Source organism: Oryctolagus cuniculus, chromosome 6 (assembly GCF_964237555.1).
Source record: "Oryctolagus cuniculus chromosome 6, mOryCun1.1, whole genome shotgun sequence".
In the NCBI taxonomy this organism is placed as follows: domain Eukaryota; kingdom Metazoa; phylum Chordata; class Mammalia; order Lagomorpha; family Leporidae; genus Oryctolagus; species Oryctolagus cuniculus.
In genome coordinates this window covers 33973086-33994840 of record NC_091437.1, presented here as the reverse complement: position 1 = coordinate 33994840, position 21755 = coordinate 33973086, and the positions used below count along the sequence as shown (strand labels likewise).

General features: G+C 40.6%; 1 protein-coding gene across 17 annotated transcripts in view; it reads right to left on the bottom strand.

The window, feature by feature from the left end:
* Nucleotides 1–21755, bottom strand: part of TCERG1 (transcription elongation regulator 1) — a 66578-nt gene that overhangs the window by 20033 nt on the left and 24790 nt on the right. For 10 of the 17 annotated variants that reach the window (XR_011389791.1, XR_011389790.1, XR_007918502.2 and 7 more), the window contains 7 exons: nucleotides 21044–21132; nucleotides 11642–11802; nucleotides 9589–9645; nucleotides 9376–9442; nucleotides 8268–8318; nucleotides 6759–6894; nucleotides 5849–5938 (listed from right to left, as the gene is read on the bottom strand). Coding sequence is in view for 13 of the 17 variants with exons in the window: in XM_008255178.4 (XP_008253400.2) it covers nucleotides 5849–5938; nucleotides 6759–6894; nucleotides 8268–8318; nucleotides 9376–9442; nucleotides 9589–9645; nucleotides 11642–11802; nucleotides 21044–21132 (651 nt within the window). In the remaining 4 variants the exon portion in view is untranslated. Of the gene's footprint in view, nucleotides 1–5848; nucleotides 5939–6758; nucleotides 6895–7989; nucleotides 8020–8267; nucleotides 8319–9375; nucleotides 9443–9588; nucleotides 9646–11641; nucleotides 11803–21043; nucleotides 21133–21755 lie in introns of all 17 variants that reach the window. The other 7 variants (XR_011389789.1, XM_051843468.2, XM_002710288.5 and 4 more) reach the window with 2 other exon arrangements.

Sequence of the window (21755 nt, the reverse complement as noted above, 5' to 3'; positions counted from 1 at the left end):
CCGCAGCGCGCCGACCGCGGCGGCCATTGGAGGGTGAACCAACGGCAAAGGAAGACCTTTCTCTCTGTCTCTCTCTCTCACTGTCCACTCTGCCAGTCAAAAAAAAAAAAAAAAAAAAAAAAAAACTGATGCCAAACAATCTCCCGGGACTGAAAGATGAGTTCACAGGCTCAAGCACCACCACATGCCTTGCACAGTGTACCCTTCCACCATGTCACCATAACCTGTCAGAACAGCAAGGATTAAGAGATGACTGATACGGTGCAAAGAAGGAAAAACAGACTTATCACACACACAAAAACAAGCATCACACAAGCCACAAAAACAACACTGAAAAGCAGCAGCAGAACAATGCCTTCAAAACCCTGAAGTGGGGCTGGCACTGGGGTACGGCAGGTAAAGCCGCACTGGTATTCCATATGGGCACCAGTCTGAGTTCAAGCTGTTCCACTTCTGGTCCAGCTCCCTGCTAATGTGCCCAGGGAAAGCAGTAGAGGATGGCCCAAGCAGGAAACCAGGAAAAAGCTCCTGGGTTCTGGCTTTGGACCAGTCTAGCTCCGGCCATTGTGGTCATTTGGGGAGTGAACCAGAGGATGGATTCCCCCCCACCCCCCACTCTCTCTAACTCTGCCTTTCAAATAAATAAATATTAAAAAAAAAAAAAAAAAAAAAAAAAGAAGGAAAAAATCTTCGAACTCCCAATTTGTTAGTCAGTGGAACAACTGCAAGTAACAGTGCTATACAAGTTATTTCAGGGGCCAGTGTTGTGGCATGCTGCCTGTGACGCTGGCATCCCGTGTGGGAACTGGTTCGTGCTCGGAATGCTCTGCTTTCGGATCCAGCTCCTTGCTAATGCACCTGAGAAAGAAGTGGAAGACGGCCCAAGTATGTGGGCCCCTGCTACCTACAAGAGACCTGGAAGAAGCTCCTGGCTCTGGCCTGGCCCAGCCCTAGCAACGGTATCATCTGGGAATGAACCAATGGATAGACGATCTCCCTCTCTCACTCTTCTCTCTGTAACTCTGACTTTCAAATAAATAAATCTTTAAAAAAAAAAAAAAGAAGCTTTTTCAAATGTGTAAATCTTTAAAATATTAATACCACGTGTTCCCTCAAGAAGCTAGAAGGATGGAACACAGCAAAATGAGTGAAACAATAAATACTTACAAAGTACAGAACAGGTGAGCCCCTCACCCCCAGCTCAAAGAGATGAAGGAAATTGTCAGGAAAGAGCCGCACATCACGTGCAGTGTGCAAATCATTTGGACTGATGCCAGTCAGGAGTTTCTGGGAGAAATGTTTCACCAAGGTAAAGAACCAGGGCAGCACCCTATTACTTTTCCAAACATATAGAACTATTTGGCTCTTTAAATATGTGCATGAGCATCTTTCTAAAAAGTTTAAAAAAATTATTTTCTTTCTAATACCTTAGACATCTTTCCTGGCCAATCCATATACAGTGTGTTTGTGTTCGTACATATACATATGTTTATATACTGTATCCACCAATCCTTAAAAGATGTACAGAAGTATCTACAATTACCCACCAATCTCCTGCTAAACACATATGCCATTCTATATACCTTCAAATACAGCATTGCAATAAATCATGTGAAATTATTTAGGCTAGAGGGAAGGAAAAAAAAGAACATAACTACAATATAACTTCCTTTAATGAAGCTAGGAAACTTTCGATCCTGGGGCCTTCACTGTGGGGTAGCGGGTAAAGCCGCTGCCTGCCGTGCTGGCATCCCACATGGGCACCAGTTCGAGTCCGAGCTGTTCCACTTTTGATCCAGTTCTCTGCTATGGCCTGGGGAAGCAGGAGAAGATGACCCAAGTCCTTGGGCCCCTGCACCACATGGTAGAACCAGGAAGAAGCTCCTGACTCCTGGTCTCAGGTTGGCACAACTCCAGCCCGTTGTGGCTATCTGGGGAGTGAGCCAGTGGATGGAAGACTGTTCTCTCTCTGCTTCTGCCTCTGCCTCTCTGTAACTCTTTCAAGTAAACAAAGAAAATCTTTTTTTTTTTTTGACAGGCAGAGTTAGACAGTGAGAGAAAGACAGAGAGAAAGGTCTTCCTTTTCTGTTGGTTCACTTCCCAAATGGCCGCTATGGCTGGCGCTGCACCGATCTGAAGCCAGGAGCCAGGTGCTTCCTCCTGGTCTCCCATGTGGGTGCAGGACTCAAGCACTTGGGCCATCCTCCATTGTCTTCCGGGGCCACAACAGAGAGCTGGCCTGCAAGAGGGGCAACCGGGACAGAATCCGGAACCCTGACCAGGACTAGAACCTGGGGTGCCGGCGCCACAGGCAGAGGATTAGCCTAGTGAGCCGTGGTGCCAGCCAAACAAATAAAATCTTAAAAGCAAAAACAGAAACAAAACTTTTGATCCCCTCTGCTGAGATCTCATCAGAGATCCATCATCAGGAATCATTTCTCGAGAGGAGCATCTCACAGAAAATTAGGACTTGAGTTATGCTTCCAAGGGTCTCATTATTTGAGTCCTGCTTCCCTATATACTTGGCTTTACATTCTTAATTGTAACTTCACCTCATAAACAAGATGCTAGATTAAATACTATGAAAGCAGGTAGGTTTAAATAACTCCTAGCTCATTTTTACAGGCATAAGTAAAAACACATACATATTAAAGGGTCACAGTCTAGGCATTCCAGTCAGCTCTGTGCTGGGCACAGTGTTACATTTCTTCATTCAGGTCATGGTGGACAAACTATTCTGAAAAGTGCTACTTGGATATTTATAACATCATGCACAGGCCATCAAAAATTATCAACTTAATAATTAGCCTGCTATAGATTTACTGCATTTCAAATCACGCTTGTAGTTGCCTTAGCAGAGTCAGACCAAATGATTTGAGGGCCTTATATGATGTTCCCCAACCCTAATCTTGGAAATTATAAGCAATCAAAAAACTATGTATGAATTCTTAAATACTGTTTGTACCAAAATAAACCAAAAAATAATTCCAATTTTTTCCAGCTTTTTGAAATGCCTTCAATTTACGGCCTGCTAATTCTGTGTGAAATTTCACTTAATATTCACGTCAGTAATATACTGCCATGCTGTACCACTATCAATGTTAAAAAGCTCAGATAAACATACAGTGTATTTTAAAAAATCTATTTGGAAATATCAGACAACTTATTTTAAGGTGTCTGCATAGGCCGGTGCCGCGGCTTAATAAGCTAATCCTCCGCCTGCGGCGCCGGCACACCGGGTTCTAGTCCTGGTCGGGGCGCCGGATTCTGTCCCGGTTGCTCCTCTTCCAGTCCAGCTCTCTGCTCTGGCCCGGGAGTGCAGTAGAGGATGGCCCAAGTGCTTCGGCTCTGCACCCGCATGGGAGACCAGGAGAAGCACCTTGCTCCTGGCTTTGGATCAGCGCGGTGCGCCGGCCATGGCAGCCATTGGAGGGTGAACCAACGGCAAAGGAAGACCTTTCTCTCTGTCTCTCTCTCTCACTGTCCACTCTGCCTGTCAAAAAAAAAAAAAGGTGTCTGCATAACTACTACCTTCATCAGAGCTCAACATCCTGAACGGAAATGGCCTGATCTGAAAAATGTCAAATGAAAAACAATTTGACCTTAAAAATTTCTCATAATAAAAATATTTCTGATTCTGTAACATTTTATCAAAGATAAGATTAAATAAGGAAAATCATAAGGCAAAATAAATCACGTATTTAAAAAATATACAAACATCAAATGTTAATTTTTCATTCTTTTAAAAAAACTTCACTTCAAAGACACAAAAACCTAAGAGTTTTAATTTAAAATAAACTAATATTACTTTTCTCTTAAATGTTAACTCTATTGAGGAGATGTTAAGTATTAGCCTACAGAATGTTTGCAAAACTGAAGAACTTCAGTTCTCAATATATTTTATTTATGATTTCACTCAAACACAAACTGTAACACTGAGTACCAGGAAAAATAAGTCATGAAAGTTTTAAAATAAATCTTCAAGGACATTTTGCTTAGGCATATTCAGATACTACATGTACAGCCATAAAGAATGCAAAGTTCCTACTCTCAATTTATGCTCTGTGGTAGGAAAACAGATCATCAACACAGTAACAGTAGATAATTAGAGATACGTGTGCTATGCAGAGTAAAGAAAGTAAAGGGGCCAGTGCTATGGAGTAGTAGTTATAGCTGCCACCTGCAGTGTCAGCATTCTGTATGGGCACCGGTTCTAGTCCCAGCTGCTTCACTTCCAATCCAGCTCTCTGCTACAACCTCAGAATGCAGCAGAAGATGGCCCAAGTCATTATGCCCCTCACGTAGGAAGACCCGGAGGAACCTCCTGGCTTCAGATCGGCCCAGCTCTGTCAGTTGCAACCAATTGGGGAGTGAACGAGCGGATGGAAGACCTCTCTCTCTCTACCTCTCCTTCTCTATTTGTGTAACTATGACTTTCAAATAAATAAATAAATAAATAAGTCTTTAAAAAAAAAAAAAAAAAAAAAAAAGGAAGGAAGGCAAAGATACAGTATTTAGATACCAGAGGGAAGAGCAAACACCAGAACGCGTTTGGCTAAAAAAGATCAAGGCCACTGTGGTTACAATGAAGGAACACAGGACAAAACTTCACAAGTCAACAGGAATGAGTTTATGTAGAACATCATAGGCTAAGAAAAAAGCTTTCAATTTTATCCTAAATGAAATGAGAAACACTAGACTCTTTTTAAGTAAGGGAACACTGACCCAATTTGACCTCAAACTTTAAAATTAGTCTGGCTGCTGTGTGGAAAAAGAAATTGGCTATAGAGGACCAAGAAGGAATGAAAGAGAAATCAAAGAGGGACTGCAGAGATAATCAGAGCCGATCTGGTGCCTTGGATCAGCGTGTTAGTGTAGGAAAGGATGAATAAGTTAGATAAAAAAAAATTTTTGGCGGTAGATTGGCTAACAGACTGAAAATAAGGAAATAATCAAAGATCATTTACAGGTTTTGACAGGTCCATCAATTGAGATGAAAATCACACTATCAATGCAGTTTTTCATAAAGGCTACAAAGCTTGAAATGAAGTCATGAATACATTTGGAAAGTCATGCCTTTCTATTACAGGTACTAAACCACATCTGGCACTCTAAATTTTTTCTTCACTGAAATCCATGATTAGGGACCAGCACTGTGGTATGGCAGGTAAAGCCACTGCCTTCAACACCAGCATGCCATATAGGATCCAGAGCTACTCCATTTCCAATTTAGTTGCCAGCTAATGGCCTAGGAAAAGCAGTGGAAGGTGATCCAAGTATTTGGACCCTGCACCGACATGGGAAACCCAAATGAAGCTCCTGGATTCCGCCTGTGTGTGTAGTGCGAGACTTAAATATGTACCTTTGAGTATTAAAAATCAACAATGAGAACACATATGTACATATGGGCACTTAAAATCCAAGGTGGCTATAAACCAGATTCTTCAATGATGGTCTTATCTGGCAGAATTTCAGATGAGGTTTTTGCTTTTTGTATTTTGCTATTTTTCTACTCAAATTTGTATCATTTGCCCTATAAAAAGCAACTTACTGCATGTAGTTGAATAAATTAAAAAAACAATCTTACATGTAACCTCACTGTGTAACAGGCATTAACGACAATATGTTCAAGCAACAACAGCCGAGTCCATATGGCAAGAACATCAAAATATATCTTAGGAAGAAACCTCTAAACACAAACACATACATGATCATGTGCTAAGATGCAAGATGGTTTTTGAAGTACTGTGTTAGGAAAAAAAAAAGGACTGGTACTTTATTCCTTACAATTTAAAAATTATGTTGGCAAAGGATATACATTTCTTAAATAATGGTATTTTCCTTTTACCTGTTTTCTCTCTTTAGGATTGAGAAGTAAATACCGAGGATCAAAAACTATCTTATGCAACTCCTTCTCCCACGTTGAAAAGGCAGACACCTTTAAAATAAAAAATGTATTGCCTCATAATTAAGTTTGCTCTCAAAACATAAAGGTCATAATTTTACTTGAAATCTACAGGACATCTGTTTTATAAAGGAGACATAAAAACCATACTGAAGTTTCCATCACTAATAAATGACAACCAGTGGGAGGCTAGCAATAGCAAATTTCCACACTAATTGGCTCTGAACATTTCTGTATTATATAGAAATAACACGCATTTAATTACTCATTAAAATAACCACTACTGTGTGACATTTTAAAATCACAACATCAGAAAAAGCCTTGGAAAATCTGCATTTTGATTTCCCATGCTTGATCAAATCTCGTGAACAATGCTGTAATTTAAAACTGCACAATTTTAATTATTTCAATCTGTGAATATATCTAAAAAGCTGAAATTCCTTTGCTATTAAGCCTCTAACAACTATAACTTAAACCATCAGTTCTCCTTTAACCAAAATCCATTCTGAAGATATAAAAGCAAGAATCATATATACCTTACCTATTCCAAGGAGTCCGCCATTCTGCAATGTTAATACTCGTCTTATATTACTCACCAAAATTTACTGACTCAACAAATGTTAAATAGGTATTTGTACTTAAAAGGATAGTGAAATGATGTTTAGTTAAATATGATTTGAATTAGTCGAAAAAAAGGCTGTTGCAAATATAGTACGGTAATCTGACAGTAAGGGATACATCCCTTATCCCCCCCCATAACATGAGCACTAACCTTAGATGTGACCTTTTAGCAAGACATATTTATATTACTTATACAAAACAGAAATATCTCCCCCAAAGATTGTTTTCTGACCCCTCTCTCTAGCAGCATGTCCTTGAACTGCTTCATTCGGGCCTCCAGAGGGACAATGGCCCTTTCTCGGGCAGCTTTAATTTCAGCTTCCATGGCAGCTTCTTTCTCTGAATCAATGTCTTTATTATCATCTCTCCTATAAAAGATAAAACATAGGGCATCAACTAACAAAATACTAAGAACAAATCTTACTAACAATCTTAAAATCAATGGAATTTTCAAGACTCACTACTGAGCAGCATATTTTTGGCAAAAACAAATTATACTGAGGATTTCAAATGAACTCTATGGGGTAAACAACTTTCATCATCATAATCATAAAATTACAATTAGTTTCTAATGATGTTACAATGGCGACATCGATAGAGAAACTATATACCTTTAACGTGCTATGTCTCCCTGACACTAGTTGATAGACAAAGTGAACTATCTTACTAAAAGAAAAAAAAAATTTATCTAGCATTGCAGTAAAACTATGTGTTAAAATTAAACAGTATAGAATAATTTTTAGTTCTTGAAATGATATAGAAAAAAATGGTATTTTCCAAAATGTTTTACATTAGAAACACATAAAATATTTTTAAAATCTAATAAAAATTGGTATTAAGTCTAAATAATCTAAAACATTTAATCTGAAAATAAAATTCAAATAATCGCAAATTTGGCCAAGGGGATATGTGAGATATATACCTTACCTACCTGACATTTTTATTACTCACTTTCTGGGTGGTAAGTTGAGATTTAAGTTGAAGGACAGGTCCCAGAGAGCAACATGGGCCCAGGAGTAGTTAGGTGGAATTAGAACTGTTCATCAATGACTAAGCTACTTCTTGTTTCTCCAAAAATGCACTTTAGGGCTTAGAGCAACTCTGTTGCAGTGTGGTACTCCAGTGAGATTGCATGAAATCATGTCACCTCTCAAATATATACACTATAAAAAAGGCCCGTTCATGAAAAGATCCAAAATATTAATATTTGAGTGTATTTTAGCAGATCTTCCTTCTTAAATATAATCTGCCAAGTATACGGTATTGATAAAATTGGTTTATATTCCCTACACAAACTTAAGGGAATTAGGAAAAAAGGACATTTGGAAATTTTAAAAGTATGCTATATAGGGTACTGTAGGTAGCCCAAAATTTTAAATAAAACTAAGGCTAACCCACAAATATGAGAGGTAATTAGCAACTTAGGGAACGAATCAAAAGAAATAGAAGACATAGTCCGTGACCTGCAGGAACTTAGCGAGATAGTCTGTGACCTAAGATATGCACAAAACAAACAGGTAAAAGCAGTTTGCCAAACAATATACCCTCTTATCATAATTTATTTAAGAACTATTTAAATAAAGAGTTAAAAGACATCCAAGAAATATAACTAATGAAAATAAATAACCTTTACAGAATTATACTAAATGAAAATGTCACAATACAAACTATCACTATCTATCTCAATAAAAGAAATAAAAGAAAAACTAAGCCAGGAAAAAATAGGCTTTTAGCTTTGTACCTAAATAGAGAAGCTCGGGCAATCCACATAAAGGACTTCTTTGACATTCTCCTGATAAAAGCAGTTAAAAACCTTACAGAGTTGTCTATAAGAACAAACAATTAAAAACAACCTAAAAGTTTAACATTGTAGGAACATCCAAAATTACGGTACATAAACAGAATGAATACAGTCATGTAATTAAGAAAACAAAGTCTGATTCTAGAATTTTTAAAAAAGAACAAAAAGTTGGTTATTCACAACTAATAAAAATTATACATTTGGTCAAGAACTAAAAAGTCAATTGCAAAAATGAGAATAGCTGTGTTAAGGTGATAGATTATGGGTGATTCTCTTAAATATTTTAGTTTCTTTAACATTGTTGTCAATATGCAAATTTTTTAAAAAGAACCACCCTTGATAGGGGTTGTTGTACTGATTTCCTTGCCATAATTTGGCTGCATTCAATCTGTCCTTTTCATAAGGACTAAGAGTAACTAGTCCCTAATGACTCAAACTTTCCTTTTTGCTGCTAAATAATGGTCCCATTTCCCCCCTCCCCCACCTCCACACCCTCTACCCCATCCTTCCACCCTCCCCGATTAGTAACATTCACATTTCACCCATTCCTAGCGTACTGACCCAACTCATTCTTTCATTTTTAGCAGTCCTTCTCTCAGAGCACCTTCTAAGCTCACAAATGCACGCCTTAGGAAGTGGTAATGACTACAGACTCATGAACTAGCTAAGTCACAAAGAGACAAGTCTGTGTCTGTTTGTATGAGATTGCTGGAGCAGTGTCTATTGGCATCCATATTAGGAAGAAAACTTATTTTTCATAAAATTCAGACCTAATGAATTTGTGAAAAGAATTAATTCCTAAACTGTCATTTGGCTTTCTGATACATATTTGAATAACCAAATCTTTTACACATCTAGCAACAGAAGAATTTTAAAACATTTTAAAATAAAGCTATATTTAACATCAGGCCTAAAAGAGCAACCATGAAATCTCTCTCCTAATAACATATACAGTACTTATCTCCCTAACGAAAAACTGATTATGACCTAATCAACTTTTTAGATGTAATATCTACCTGGAATCACACAAATTATATGCATCACTTACTTCCGTTTTTTTGCTTTAACAGGCTCATCTTCATTAATTTCTTCCATTAATTCTTGCTCTTCCTTAACTGTAAGACAATTTAATCAAACATAGTCTTTATAAAAATAAGCAAGCAATTCTCATATTAATAAGCCATGAATCCCACAGCTAATCACTATCAAAATACTTGCTTCCACAGGATTAAAAAAGGCTGCAATTTCATAGTTCACTTACTTGCATTCATAGAGAACTGCCACTTTTGGATGGACAGCATTGTTGGGGTCGGGTGTCCTGGTAAAAACATTTCAAATACTGTTACGAATAGCTGTACATACACACTTCAGAATCTTTTCTTTCAAAAAATTACTGCTTATATAAAATATCTAACTCTCAATATTCACTTTTATAAAGCATTAATTTCATTCTTTATTCCCCTACCTGCCTTCCCCCTTTTACATCAACATTTTTTTTTTTTTTTTTTTTTGACAGGCAGAGTGGACAGTGAGAGAGAGAAACAGAGAGAAAGGTCTTCCTTTGCCGTTGGTTCACCCTCCAATGGCCGCCGCGGACAGCGCGCTGCGGCCGGCGCACCGCTCTGATCCGATGGCAGGAGCCAGGTGCTTTTCCTGGTCTCCCATGGGGTGCAGGGCCCAAGCACCTGGGCCATCCTCCACTGCACTCCCTGGCCACAGCAGAGGGCTGGCCTGGAAGAGGGGCAACCGGGACAGAATCCGGCGCCCCGACCGGGACTAGAACCCAGTGTGCCGGCGCCGCTAGGCGGAGGATTAGCCTAGTGAGCCGCGGCGCCGGCCCTACATCAACATTTTCAAATCATTTTGAAGTGGTTCTTGTCCAAACCTTAAACTTGGAAATACACAAAACTTTCTTGATTTAGGATTTATAGATTCTTTTAATGATGCATGCTAATGTGTTGATCAAATAAATCAAAGATTTTAAAACAGACTCACAAAAGACAAAAGCAAATCACATTTTCTTGGCAATAATCAGTAATATGGTTCTAAAATATTAATGTCATAATTACAAAATGACTACTAATGGGGGGATGGGTGCCTAGAGCCTTCAGCACCATACAAGCAAAGTTGTAATGATTTAGAAATTACATACACGCAAAAAAATGTCAGTATCATTTCCAGGGGTCTTCAGACAATTCATAGGAAATGCACATTATCTTTTTGTTTTGTTTTTGACAGGCAGAGCTAGATAGTGAAAGAGAAAGACAGAGAGAAAGGTCTTCCTTCCATTGGTTCACCCCCCAAATGGCCGCTATGGCCGGCGCGCTGCACCGATCTGCAGCCAGGAGCCAGGTGCTTCCTCCTGGTCTCCCACGCGGGTGCAGGGCCCAAGCACTTGGGCCATCCTCCACTGCCTTCCTAGGCCACAGCAGAAAGCTGGACTGGAAGAGGGGCAACCGGGACAGAATCCGGCGCTCCAACTGGGACTAGAACCCGGGGTGCCGGCACCAAGGCGGAGGATTAGCCAAGTGAGCTGCGGCGCCGGCCTCACAATATCTTTTAATTCCAGTTTTCCACAAACTCTGTGAAGCTACCTTGTACAATCCATAATTTCTCAGTCACGATAAATGAAATGTATTAAGATTTGTTTCATTAGAACTATGAAATGACTAATCAATCAGGCTTTCATAATACATGGGGCAGGAACCCCAGATCAATCCCTTCAATACAAGGGCAAATTTTGAATGAGAAATACAGAACAAAAATTATATTCAAATATTTGCACTCAATATGCTATAATATTATTTGAACATGAAGCACATAAAAAACAACCTCTCAAAACTTAAGTGTGTCTATATTCTTACAAGTAAGGCTTATCTAGTTCAAAAGACTAAGCTTTCATATCTTTTTTTTAAAACTTTCATATTTTTACAAAGTATTGATAAATACTAAAAAAGCACTCTGTACATATATATGCTTTGATTATTTCAGAAAATATGGTTAGCCATCAAAGTAGCTGATAGGCTCACTGAGGAGCATTTCAATAGTATTAATAACTAGCTAACAGCAACAATACAAACATCCTGAACTGATAAAATGTTGATAAAGGCAGTAAGTTAAAAATGTACATGTACTTGATAGAAAACAATCTTATCCAAATTCTCTACAGTTTTTATATTTCTATTACTGCACTCAATCCAGAATACCACTCTATTTTTAAAAAGTTTTTTAAAAAGTATCTGTTCCTCATACATTCTATCAAAATATTAAAACAATGTTGAAATTAGAGAGTGGATTCCTAACTTAGAACTTACTTAATTTCTTCATGTCTTCCATTCCTTTTTTATGAGGAGGCTCCTGAATAATTTTGTCAACATCTGCCCTTCCAATCAGATCATCAGGTCGGTCCCACATAGAAAGACGAGTGGTGGGATTATAAAAGAAGACACGCTCATCACCCGTCCAAACAACACACCTAGAAATTGATTCAAAATATAATTTTATATGTTACAGAATTTATTTTTTAGGGAACTTTTTTATTGTCAACCTGTCAAAAGGGAGGAGAGCAAGGCAGTCAGGAAGGACAAGTTATTACTAACAGTTATTCAATTTAACAGCAGCTCAAATATACTAATTGAGAAAACCAGAAAACACCAATTTGTGATCAGTCTAGAATGCTAAGGAACTTGATGTAGAGTACTGAATTTTAAAGTATCACAATCAATGAGTTTTAAGTCACCAAATAATAAAACTAAAGAACAGGGGCTGGCACTGTGGTGTAGCAGGTAAAGCTACTGTCTGAAGTGCCGGCATCCTGTATGGGCACCAGAGTTCAAGTCCCGGCTCCTCCACTTCCAATCTAGCTCTCTGTTATGGCCTGGGAAAGCAGAAGATGGCAAGTCCCTGGACTCCCACAACTGCATGGTAGACCTGGAGGAACTGCCCGGCTCCTGTCTTCAGATCAACCCAGCTCTAACTGTTGTGGCCACTTAGGGAGTGAACCAATGGGCTGAACCTGTCTCTCTCTCTCACCCTCTGTAACTCTGCCCCTCAAATAAATAAAATAAATCTTAGGAAAGAAAAAAAAAAATCAAACACACTTTAAATATAAAGCCATAGATAGACTGAAAGATACACCATACAAACAGGAAGCATAAAAGGTTGTTTTTAATAATCAAACAGATTTCAAGAAAAACAGAGTTAACAGAGAACAAACAGGCTCATTTAAGTATGATAAGAGGAACAATTCTTCAGGATGATGCAACAGCTATAAAATGTGTATGAGTATATTAACAGAGCTTCAAAACAATCTAATTAGAATGGACCAAATTAGGGGTAGCTGCTTGTCCTAGCAGATAAGCCACTGGTTATGAGGTCTATATCCTATATTAGGTGGGTTCAAGTCTTACTTCAGCTCCCAATTCTAGCGTCCTGCATTCTGAGAGGCAAAAACAGCTCAAGTACTTGGGTATCTCCAGGGACACCTGAACAGCCCTATTTTGTTTTTTTTTTTTATTTTTTTTTTTTATTTTTTTTGACAGGCGGAGTGGACAGTGAGAGAGAGAGACAGAGAGAAAGCTCTTCCTTTTGCCGTTGGTTCACCCTCCAATGGCCGCCGCTGCCAGCATGCTGCGGCCGGCGCACCGCGCTGATCCGAAGCCACGAGCCAGGTGCTTCTCCTGGTCTCCCATTCGGGTGCAGGGCCCAAGGACTTGGGCCATCCTCCACTGCACTCACGGGCCACAGCAGAGAGCTGGCCTGGAAGAGGGGCAACCGGGACAGAATCTGGTGCCCCGACCGGGACTAGAACCCGGTGTGCCAGCGCCGCAAAGCGGAGGATTAGCCTACTGAGCCACGGCGCCGGCCAGCCCTGACTATTTTAAGTATTTGGAGATGTGAACCAGCAGATGAATTATCTGTCTGTGCATCTCAAATAATTAAACAAAGCAATTAAAGAGAGAAACAATTTTACAATTATGGTAGGCTAATACCACTCTCAGCAACTCAAGGAGGAACCATACCCAAAACAGAGAATACTAAAATCAAACATATGCTAGCAAAAAACCAAGTCTAAATGAACTTAAAAGTATCAACACCATACGAAGTGAATTCTCTGACTTCAGGGAATTAAATCAATAACAAGATATTTAGAAAAATCTCAAATAATTGGAAATAAAACATGAATCAAACACAAAATCAAGAAGTAAATTTTAGGTGCTGGTGTTGTAGCTTAATGGGTTAAGCTGCCAACTGTGATGCCAGTATCCCATACAGGCACAAGTTCACGTTCCGTCTCCTGGTAACTCCACTTCTGACCCAGCTCCACATAAAGCACCTGGAAAAGCAGAAGATGCACCAAGTACTTGGGTCCCTGCCACCCATGTGGAAGGCCCAGAAGAAGCTGGTTGCTCCTAGCTTCCGCCTGCACCAATCCTGGCTGTTGAGGCCATCTGGGTACTGAACCAGTGTTGGAAGATCTCTCTCACACGAGTGCGCTCTCACTCTTTGTCTTTCCATCTCTCTAACTCTGTCAAATAAATAAATACAATTTTTTGGGGGGGGCTGGTGTTGTGGTGGAGTGGGTAAAGCCGCCATCCGCAGTGCCAGCATCCCATATGGGCAGAGGTTTGAGTCCTGGCTACTCCACTTCTGATCCAGCTCTTTGCCATGGCCTGGGAAAGCAAAAGAAGATGGCCCAAGTCCTTGGGCCCCTGCATTTGCACGGGAGACCTGCAAGAAACTCCTGTCTCTGGCAGCCACCTGGGGAGTGAACCAGTGGATAGAAGACTTCTCCTCTACGCCCCTGTCTCTCTGTAGCCCTTTCAATTAAATAAATAAATATCTTTTTTTTAAATGTACATTTTCTATAATCTTTACTATGTACCCTTATATGAAATTAAGAAATTCACCAACAAATTTCTTGAAAAACATAATAAAACTGAAACAAAAAATAAAAAGTCTAGGGCCAGTGCTGTGGCACAGCAGGTGAAGCCATTGCCTGCAGTGCCGGCACCCCATGTGGGAGCCAGTTTGAGTCCTCATGAGAATAGATGCAAAATCATGCAACACAAAAAGATACCATTGCACATGTTCATTTTCAAAATGCAAAGCCATTTTAACACAACAAAATCAATGTAATTCACCATATTAAAAGGATAAAAAATTTCAGATTTATGATTAAAAAACACTAGCAAACAAAGCAGAGAAAGCTTCTTCAAACCGATAAAAGAGGTCTATGACAAAGCTACAGCTAATGTTGTATCTGATGGTAAAGACTGAATTGTCTCCCAATGACATCAGGAAAAGGCAAGGATGTCTGCTTCTACCTCTCTTATTTAGCATTACACTAAAGACCCAAGCAATGAACAGAGGAAAAAATAATAAAAGGTATAGAAGATCATAAAAGAAGTAAAAGTGTCCCTATCTGCAGATGATGACTGCATTACATCTAGGGAAATTAAATCCAGGGAAATTTATAGATGTACTATAGTAAGTAAATTCAAGCAAAATTCTACAATAGAAATATACTATACAAAAATCAACTCTATTTTTATACACTAATAACCATAAATTTGAAAAGGAAATTTCAAAAAATATCTAAATTGCATTAGTACCAAGCAACATAATATCCAGGACTAAATATGATTTCTCTCAAGAATTCTGAGCTGTAGAGTTTGACATATGAAGCTAAAAACCTAAATAAACAAAAAGATAGGGGCCAGCACTGCGGTGCAGCGGGTTAAAGCCCTGGCTGCTCCACTTCCCATCCAGCTCTCTGCTGTGGCCTGGGAAAGCAGAAGATGGCCCAAGTCTTTGGGACCCTGCACTCGTGTGGGAGACCCGGAAGAAGGTCCTGGCTCCTGGCTACAGACTGGTGCAGCTCCGGCCGTCACGGCCAATTGAGGAGTGACCCAGTCAATGGAAGACCTCTCTACCTCTCTCTCTCCCTTTCCCCTCTCTCTGCCTTTCCTCTCTCTCTGCCTTTCCTCTGTGTAACTCTTTCAAATAAATAAATCTGTAAAAAATATATATAAAAATAAAGATAAATCACGCTCATGAATTGACAAAGAATATTAGAAATATCTATTCTAATTTTCTATAGATTCAATGCAATCTCGAAGTACCAATGGGCTGCATATATGTACAAGCATGCATGTAACCAGCAAAGAGAGAAACTGTGAAAACATTTCAGAATTATCAGAGAATCCTGGACACAAATCTGCCCCACACTAATAAAGTGCATGATGAAGTAAGTGTTCAGGGGTGAAGTGTAATGATGTTCACAACTTCTAATGCATCAAAGATTGATAGATGCTGGAGGAATGCATAAATGAAAAAGCAAACATGGCAAAATAATATCTGTAGAATCCAGGCAGTCAAACCATCTTTACTGCAGAAATTCTTAAAATGTTCCTCTGGTTTCAAAATCTGCGTAACAAAATACTAGGAGTAAAATATCATGGAAACCTCAAAAAAAAAAAAAAAAGTACGAAAGAGAAAAAGAAAACCTGTGTCACTCTCAGCAAACACAAAAATCCACAGTCAAAGACAAATTTTGCTAAGTTACGACACAAATAAAGCATGGTAATCACAGCCAGTACAACGCACATTAGTACAGGACTGTAAAATAATTGAAGCTATTTAACCATGTATCACAATCTGAATAGTAAGTGGGAAAAATTACCATTAGCCTGTAATTTTAAAAAATTACAATTCTCAAAACCAAAAACTAAAGTTTATTAATCCCAAGGAGTAAGTGAACACATACCAAATTTTAAGATAAATGCTAAAGGAGATAGACAAACTATTAACAAATACTGAAATTCCTAAAAGAGATTTAACTACAGTAGAAACACATATGGACATCAGCTTTTCAAATTATGATACTCTGAGCAGAACGGAAGACAGTGCTCACTCCCAGATCTGATTCAGCGGTTGGGACATCAACAATACGATAATGTAAGGCAGAACACAAAAACTAAAGAAAAAATTGCAAGGAAAAAGTAAGATGCTTACAGGGAGAGCAGACTTGACATACACAGAAAAAAAAGATCAGGAGACTAACCACACAAATTCTAAAACAAAGTTTCACTAATCTAAGGAGAGTTCTTGTATGAAGCCTAAGATCTAAACTGCGGGAGTTTAGAGTGGAGTTGTTTATATTTTATTTTATTTTATTTTATTTTATTTTATTTTATTCCTTTATTTTTTGACAGGCAGAGTGGACAGTGAGAGTGAGAGAGAGAGAGAGAGAGAGAGAGACAGAGAGAAAGGTCTTCCTTTTGCGGTTGGTTCACCCTCCAATGGCCGCCACGGCTGGCGCGTTGTGGCCGGCACACCACGCTGATCTGAAGGCAGGAGCCAGGTGTTTCTCCTGGTCTCCCATGGGGTGCAGGGCCCAAGGACTTGGGCCATCCTCCACTGCCTTCCCGGGCCACAGCAGAGAGCTTTCCTGGAAGAGGGGCAACCAGGAAAGAATCCAGCACCCTGACCGGGACTAGAACCCAGTGTGCCGGCTCCACAGGCAGAGGATTAGCCCATTGAGCTGCAGCGCCGACTGAGTTGTTTATTTTGTACGGTACTTGGAGAAACCACAACTGGGGAGCAGATTCTCTAATACAGACTATTTTAATTTTAGTCACTTTGACTTTGGAAATAGCTCAATAGTTTCTATAGTTATTTTTTTTTAAAAAAACATTGTTAACTATTTATTTTTATAAATTACAGAGGAAGAAGGACAGAGACAAAGAGGTGGAGAGACCCTCCATCCAATGGCTCACTTTCCACATGTCTGCAATACCAGGGCTGGGCCAGGCCAAATCCAGTAGCCCAGAACTCCATCCATGTCTCCTACACGGGTAGCAGGAGAACAAGCACTTGAATCATCATTTGCTGTGCTTCCTTGTATGAATTTTTCTAGCAGGAAGCTGGACTGGAAATAGAATAGGCACACTACAGCCTGCATTATGACATGGGACAAGATGTAGGCATCCCAGGTGGCACTTGAACCTGCTGACAGTAACTGTCCCCATAATCATGTTTTGAAGTCAGCCTGTGTATCAACTCATTCAAACAACTATACAGAAAACAATTACTGGGACCAGACTGTGGCATAGCGGGTAAAGCCGCCACCTGCAGTGCCAGCATCCCACATGGGCGCTAGTTCGATTTCCGGCTGCTCCACTTCCCATCCAGCTCTCTGCTATAGCCTGGGAAAGCAGCAGAAGATGGCCCAACTCCTTGGGTCCCTGCACCCACGTGGGAGGCATGGAAGAAGCTCCTGGCTCCTGGGTTTGGATCTGCACAGCTCTGGCCGTTGCGGCCAATTTGGGATAGAAGACCAGTGGATAGAAGACCTCTCTGCTCCTTCTCTCTCTATGTAACTCTGGCTTTAAATAAATCTTTTTAAAAAAAAAAAAGCAATTATTTGGGAATTGGAGTTATAGTGTGGTGGCATAAGAAACTGCCTATGACAGTCACATACTGATTTTATCAGAGTGCCATTTTAAGTCCTGGCTACTCTGCTTCTGAACCAGTTCCCTACTTTCAATGTGCCTGGGAAAGCAGATGCGCCACGTGCTAGGGCCCCTGCCACCTATGTGGAAGATCAAGTTCCAAACCCCTGGCTTTGGCTCACACCATTCTCAGCTGCTGTGGTCATTTTGGAGAATGAACCAGTAAATGGAAGAGAGATTTTTCTCTCTTTCTTTCTCCTTTAAATAAATAAATCTTAAAGCAAGTATTAAAATAAAATAGATGATGCAACTTTAAATGTGTGTATCCTCCATCTGTGTCTTTCAAAGAAGTTTAAAAATAATGATTAATTCAGTAGCAACATTCTCCCAAATCCGACACTGTAACCTATAAATGTCACTTCTTACAAAAAAGACATCGGGTTCCTTGGGAAAATGGCTGAATCTAGGTCTGACACAGGAAATACCTAAGAAAAATAGAATATATTGTCATAATAGAAAGCAAACAATCTATAAAATATAGAACTGCAACCAAAAGGGGCCAGCACTGTGCCATAGTAGGTTGAACCTCCACCTTTGTCGCCAGCATCCTCTATGGGCACCCATTTGTGTACCGCTGCTTCTCCTCGGATCCAGCTGTCTGCTTACAGCCTGGGAAAGCAGGGGAAGACGGCCCAAGTCCTTGGGCCCCTGCACCTGCATGGGAGACCTGGAAGAAGCTCCTGGCTTCAGATAGGCATAGCTCTGGCTATTGTAGCCATCTGGGGAGTGAACCAGCAGATGGAAGACCTCTCTCTCTGCCTCTGCATCTCTGTAACTCTGCCTTTCAAATAAATAAATAAATCTTAAAAAGAGTAATTGTGCCGGCGCCGTGGCTCACTAGGCTAATCCTCCGCCTTGCGGCACCGGCACACCAGGTTCTAGTCCCGGTCGGGGCGCTGGATTCTGTCCCGGTTGCCCCTCTTCCAGGAAAGCTCTCTGCTGTGGCCAGGGAGTGCAGTGGAGGATGGCCCAAGTCCTTGGGCCCTGCACCCCATGGGAGACCAGGATAAGTACCTGGCTCCTGCCATCGGATCAGCACGGTGCGCCGGCCACAGCGGCCATTGGAGGTGAACCAACAGCAAAAGGAAGACCTTTCTCTCTGTCTCTCTCTCTCACTGTCCACTCTGCCTGTCAAAAAAAAAAAAAAAAAAAAAAAGAGTAATTGCAACAGAAACATAAAGTGTCAAACTTATGGATTATTAATACTCAAACCAACTTATTATTCTAAAAACTGATAAATCCTTCCTTCCTATACAATCCATACCCCTAATTAACCAATGTAGATAGATGAGATGTTATTTCTCTGTAAGTATTCCAAGGGTCTACACTGTGGCACAGCAGGTAAAGCCGACACCTGCAACACCTCTTGTTCGAGTCACTTCTGATCCAACTCCCTGATAATGTGCCTGGGAAAGCAGCAGCAGATGTCCCAAGTGCTTGGGCACCAGCACCCACATGGGAGACCCGGAAGAAGATCCTGGCTTCTGATCTGCTCAAGCTCTGGCCTCTGTGATCATTTGGGGAGGGATTCAGCAGATGGAAGACTTCACTTTCCATTTCTCTATATAACTCTGCCTTTCAAATAAAGTTAAATAAATTAAAAAAAAAAAAAAAAGCAAACACAAATAGCATTCCACTTAAATGAAAAGATATTAACAGAAATATATTACGACCTTCAATTTTTGATGCTTTAATGGATCTAGGCTGATGTCTACCTTTTCCTATTTAAAATTTTTTATTTATTTTCATCTTGTATTTGAAAGAGAGACATATAGAAAGAGACAGAGACACAGATTTTCCATCTAAAGGCTCACTCCTCATTGCCTGCAATGGTGAGACCTTGCCAGGCAAAAAAAGCCAGCAGCCTAGAAGGTAATCCAGGTCTCTCTCGTGGGTGGCAGGGACTCAACCATTTGAGCCATCACTGCTGCCTCCCAGCAGGCAGTGGAACAGGAAGCTGGAATATGAAGAGAAGCCAGTTCTCAAACCTAGGCACTTTGCTATAGGATGCAAGCATCCCCACCTGGCATCTTACCTGCTAGACCAAATGCCTGTCCTCCCCTGCTCCTAATAATTAATTCTTGCAGGGAGCTGTCCTACATGGTAGGATGTCTGAAAGGATCCCTCTCATCTACCCACTACATGTTATTGAACACCCTCCAAGCTGTGATAACCAAAAATGTCTCCAGACATTGCCAAGTGTCTACTGGAGTTAGAAGGGCAAAATTACTCCTGGTCTAAAAAAACCATTGATCTAGGCAATCGTCATCATCAATGGCTGTTGACATCCCCCCCCCCACCCCACACACAGCAACTAGATGCATCCTGAGGGAACTACTTTTGCCAAGATCAAACCTAAATCTGATTACACCTCTAGATCTACTTCCTAGTGTGTAAGAAATTCAAGAATGGAGAGAACCTTATTAAAGAGTACCATTGGGATACAATAACAAAACCCCACCATCTTCCACTGCTCTCCCAGGCCACAGCAGAGAGCCGGATCAGAAGTGGAGCAGCCGGGACTTTAACCGGTGCCCATATGATATGCCAGCAATGCAGGCGGCAGCTTTACCTACTGCACCACAGTGCCAGCCCCTATTTTATTTATTTGAAAAGCAGAGTCACAGAGAGAGGGAGAGACACAGAGAGATCTTCCAGCTTTATCCACTCTACTACAATGCTGGTACAAGACATATCCAAATTTTGAACAATAAAGCCATTAATGAAAGGGACCACAAAGGAAGATACTTATTAATAATAGAATTTTAGTTATCAACACCCCAAATACAATCAGAACCAAATATCCAGTAGAACAAACCTCAACATATGAGAATATTTTTTTAGAAGTATTTCTTTTCGGGGCCAGCACTGCAGGAGCTGGTTCCAGTCCTGGCTGCTCCACTTCCAATCCAGCTCCCTGCTAATATGTCAGGAAAAGCAGCTGAAGATGGTGCAAGTGCTTGGGCCCCTACACCTGTGTGGGAGATCCTGAGGAAGTTCCTGGCTCCTGGCTTTGGTCTGGCCCAGTTCCAGCCACTGTGGCCATTTGGAAGACCTCTTTGTCTCTCTATAGCTCTACCTTTCAAATAAATAAATAAATCTTCTTTTTTAAAGGCATTTCATTTCTTTCTACAAGAAAAACCATGTAACAATAAACGATGACTTGGAAAAAAAACTTTATTAATTAATCTATGTACATACCATGGAGTACCAGGAATAGGAGTAGTAGCTACTGGTTTTGCCTTCTGGGCAGCCTTTTCTTCTTCAGTCATCTCCTCTTCTTTGGGCTCCTAGGGGAAATGGTATTATTCCCATTTAATTAAGAACACAAACATGATTTCACAAAAATAAGTACCACTGCAAAACACCTCAAACTGCAACCAACACAGGATCTCCAGTTAGAATGAGGAAGGAGACCCTACACTGGGATTTCTACAAAGTTTCAACTCCTTGCCACCCCCACAAAGAGCTGAATTCTACCACAGCAGAAATCAGTAGCAGCAGTGGTAGTGGCGGATCTTACTTAAAGACTCTTAAACATGGCCGGCGCCATGGCTCACTTGGCTGGTCCCCTGCCTGCAGTGCCGGCACCCCGGGTTCTAGTCCTGGTTGGGGTGCCGGGTACTAGTCCTGGTTGTTCCTCTTCCAGTCCAGCTCTCTGCTGTGGCCCGGGAGGGCAGTGGAAGATGGCCCAGATGCTTGGGGCCCAGCACCCACATGGGAGACCGGGAGGAAGCACCTGGCTCCTGGCTTCGGATTGGTGCAGCGCCAGCCATGGCGGCCATTGGGGGAGTAAACCACCGGAAGGAAGACCTTTCTCTCTGTCTCTCTCTCAGTATATAACTCTCTGTCTCTCTAACTCTGCCTGTTAAAAAATAAATAAATAAATAAAAGACTCTTAAATATGTGCTTA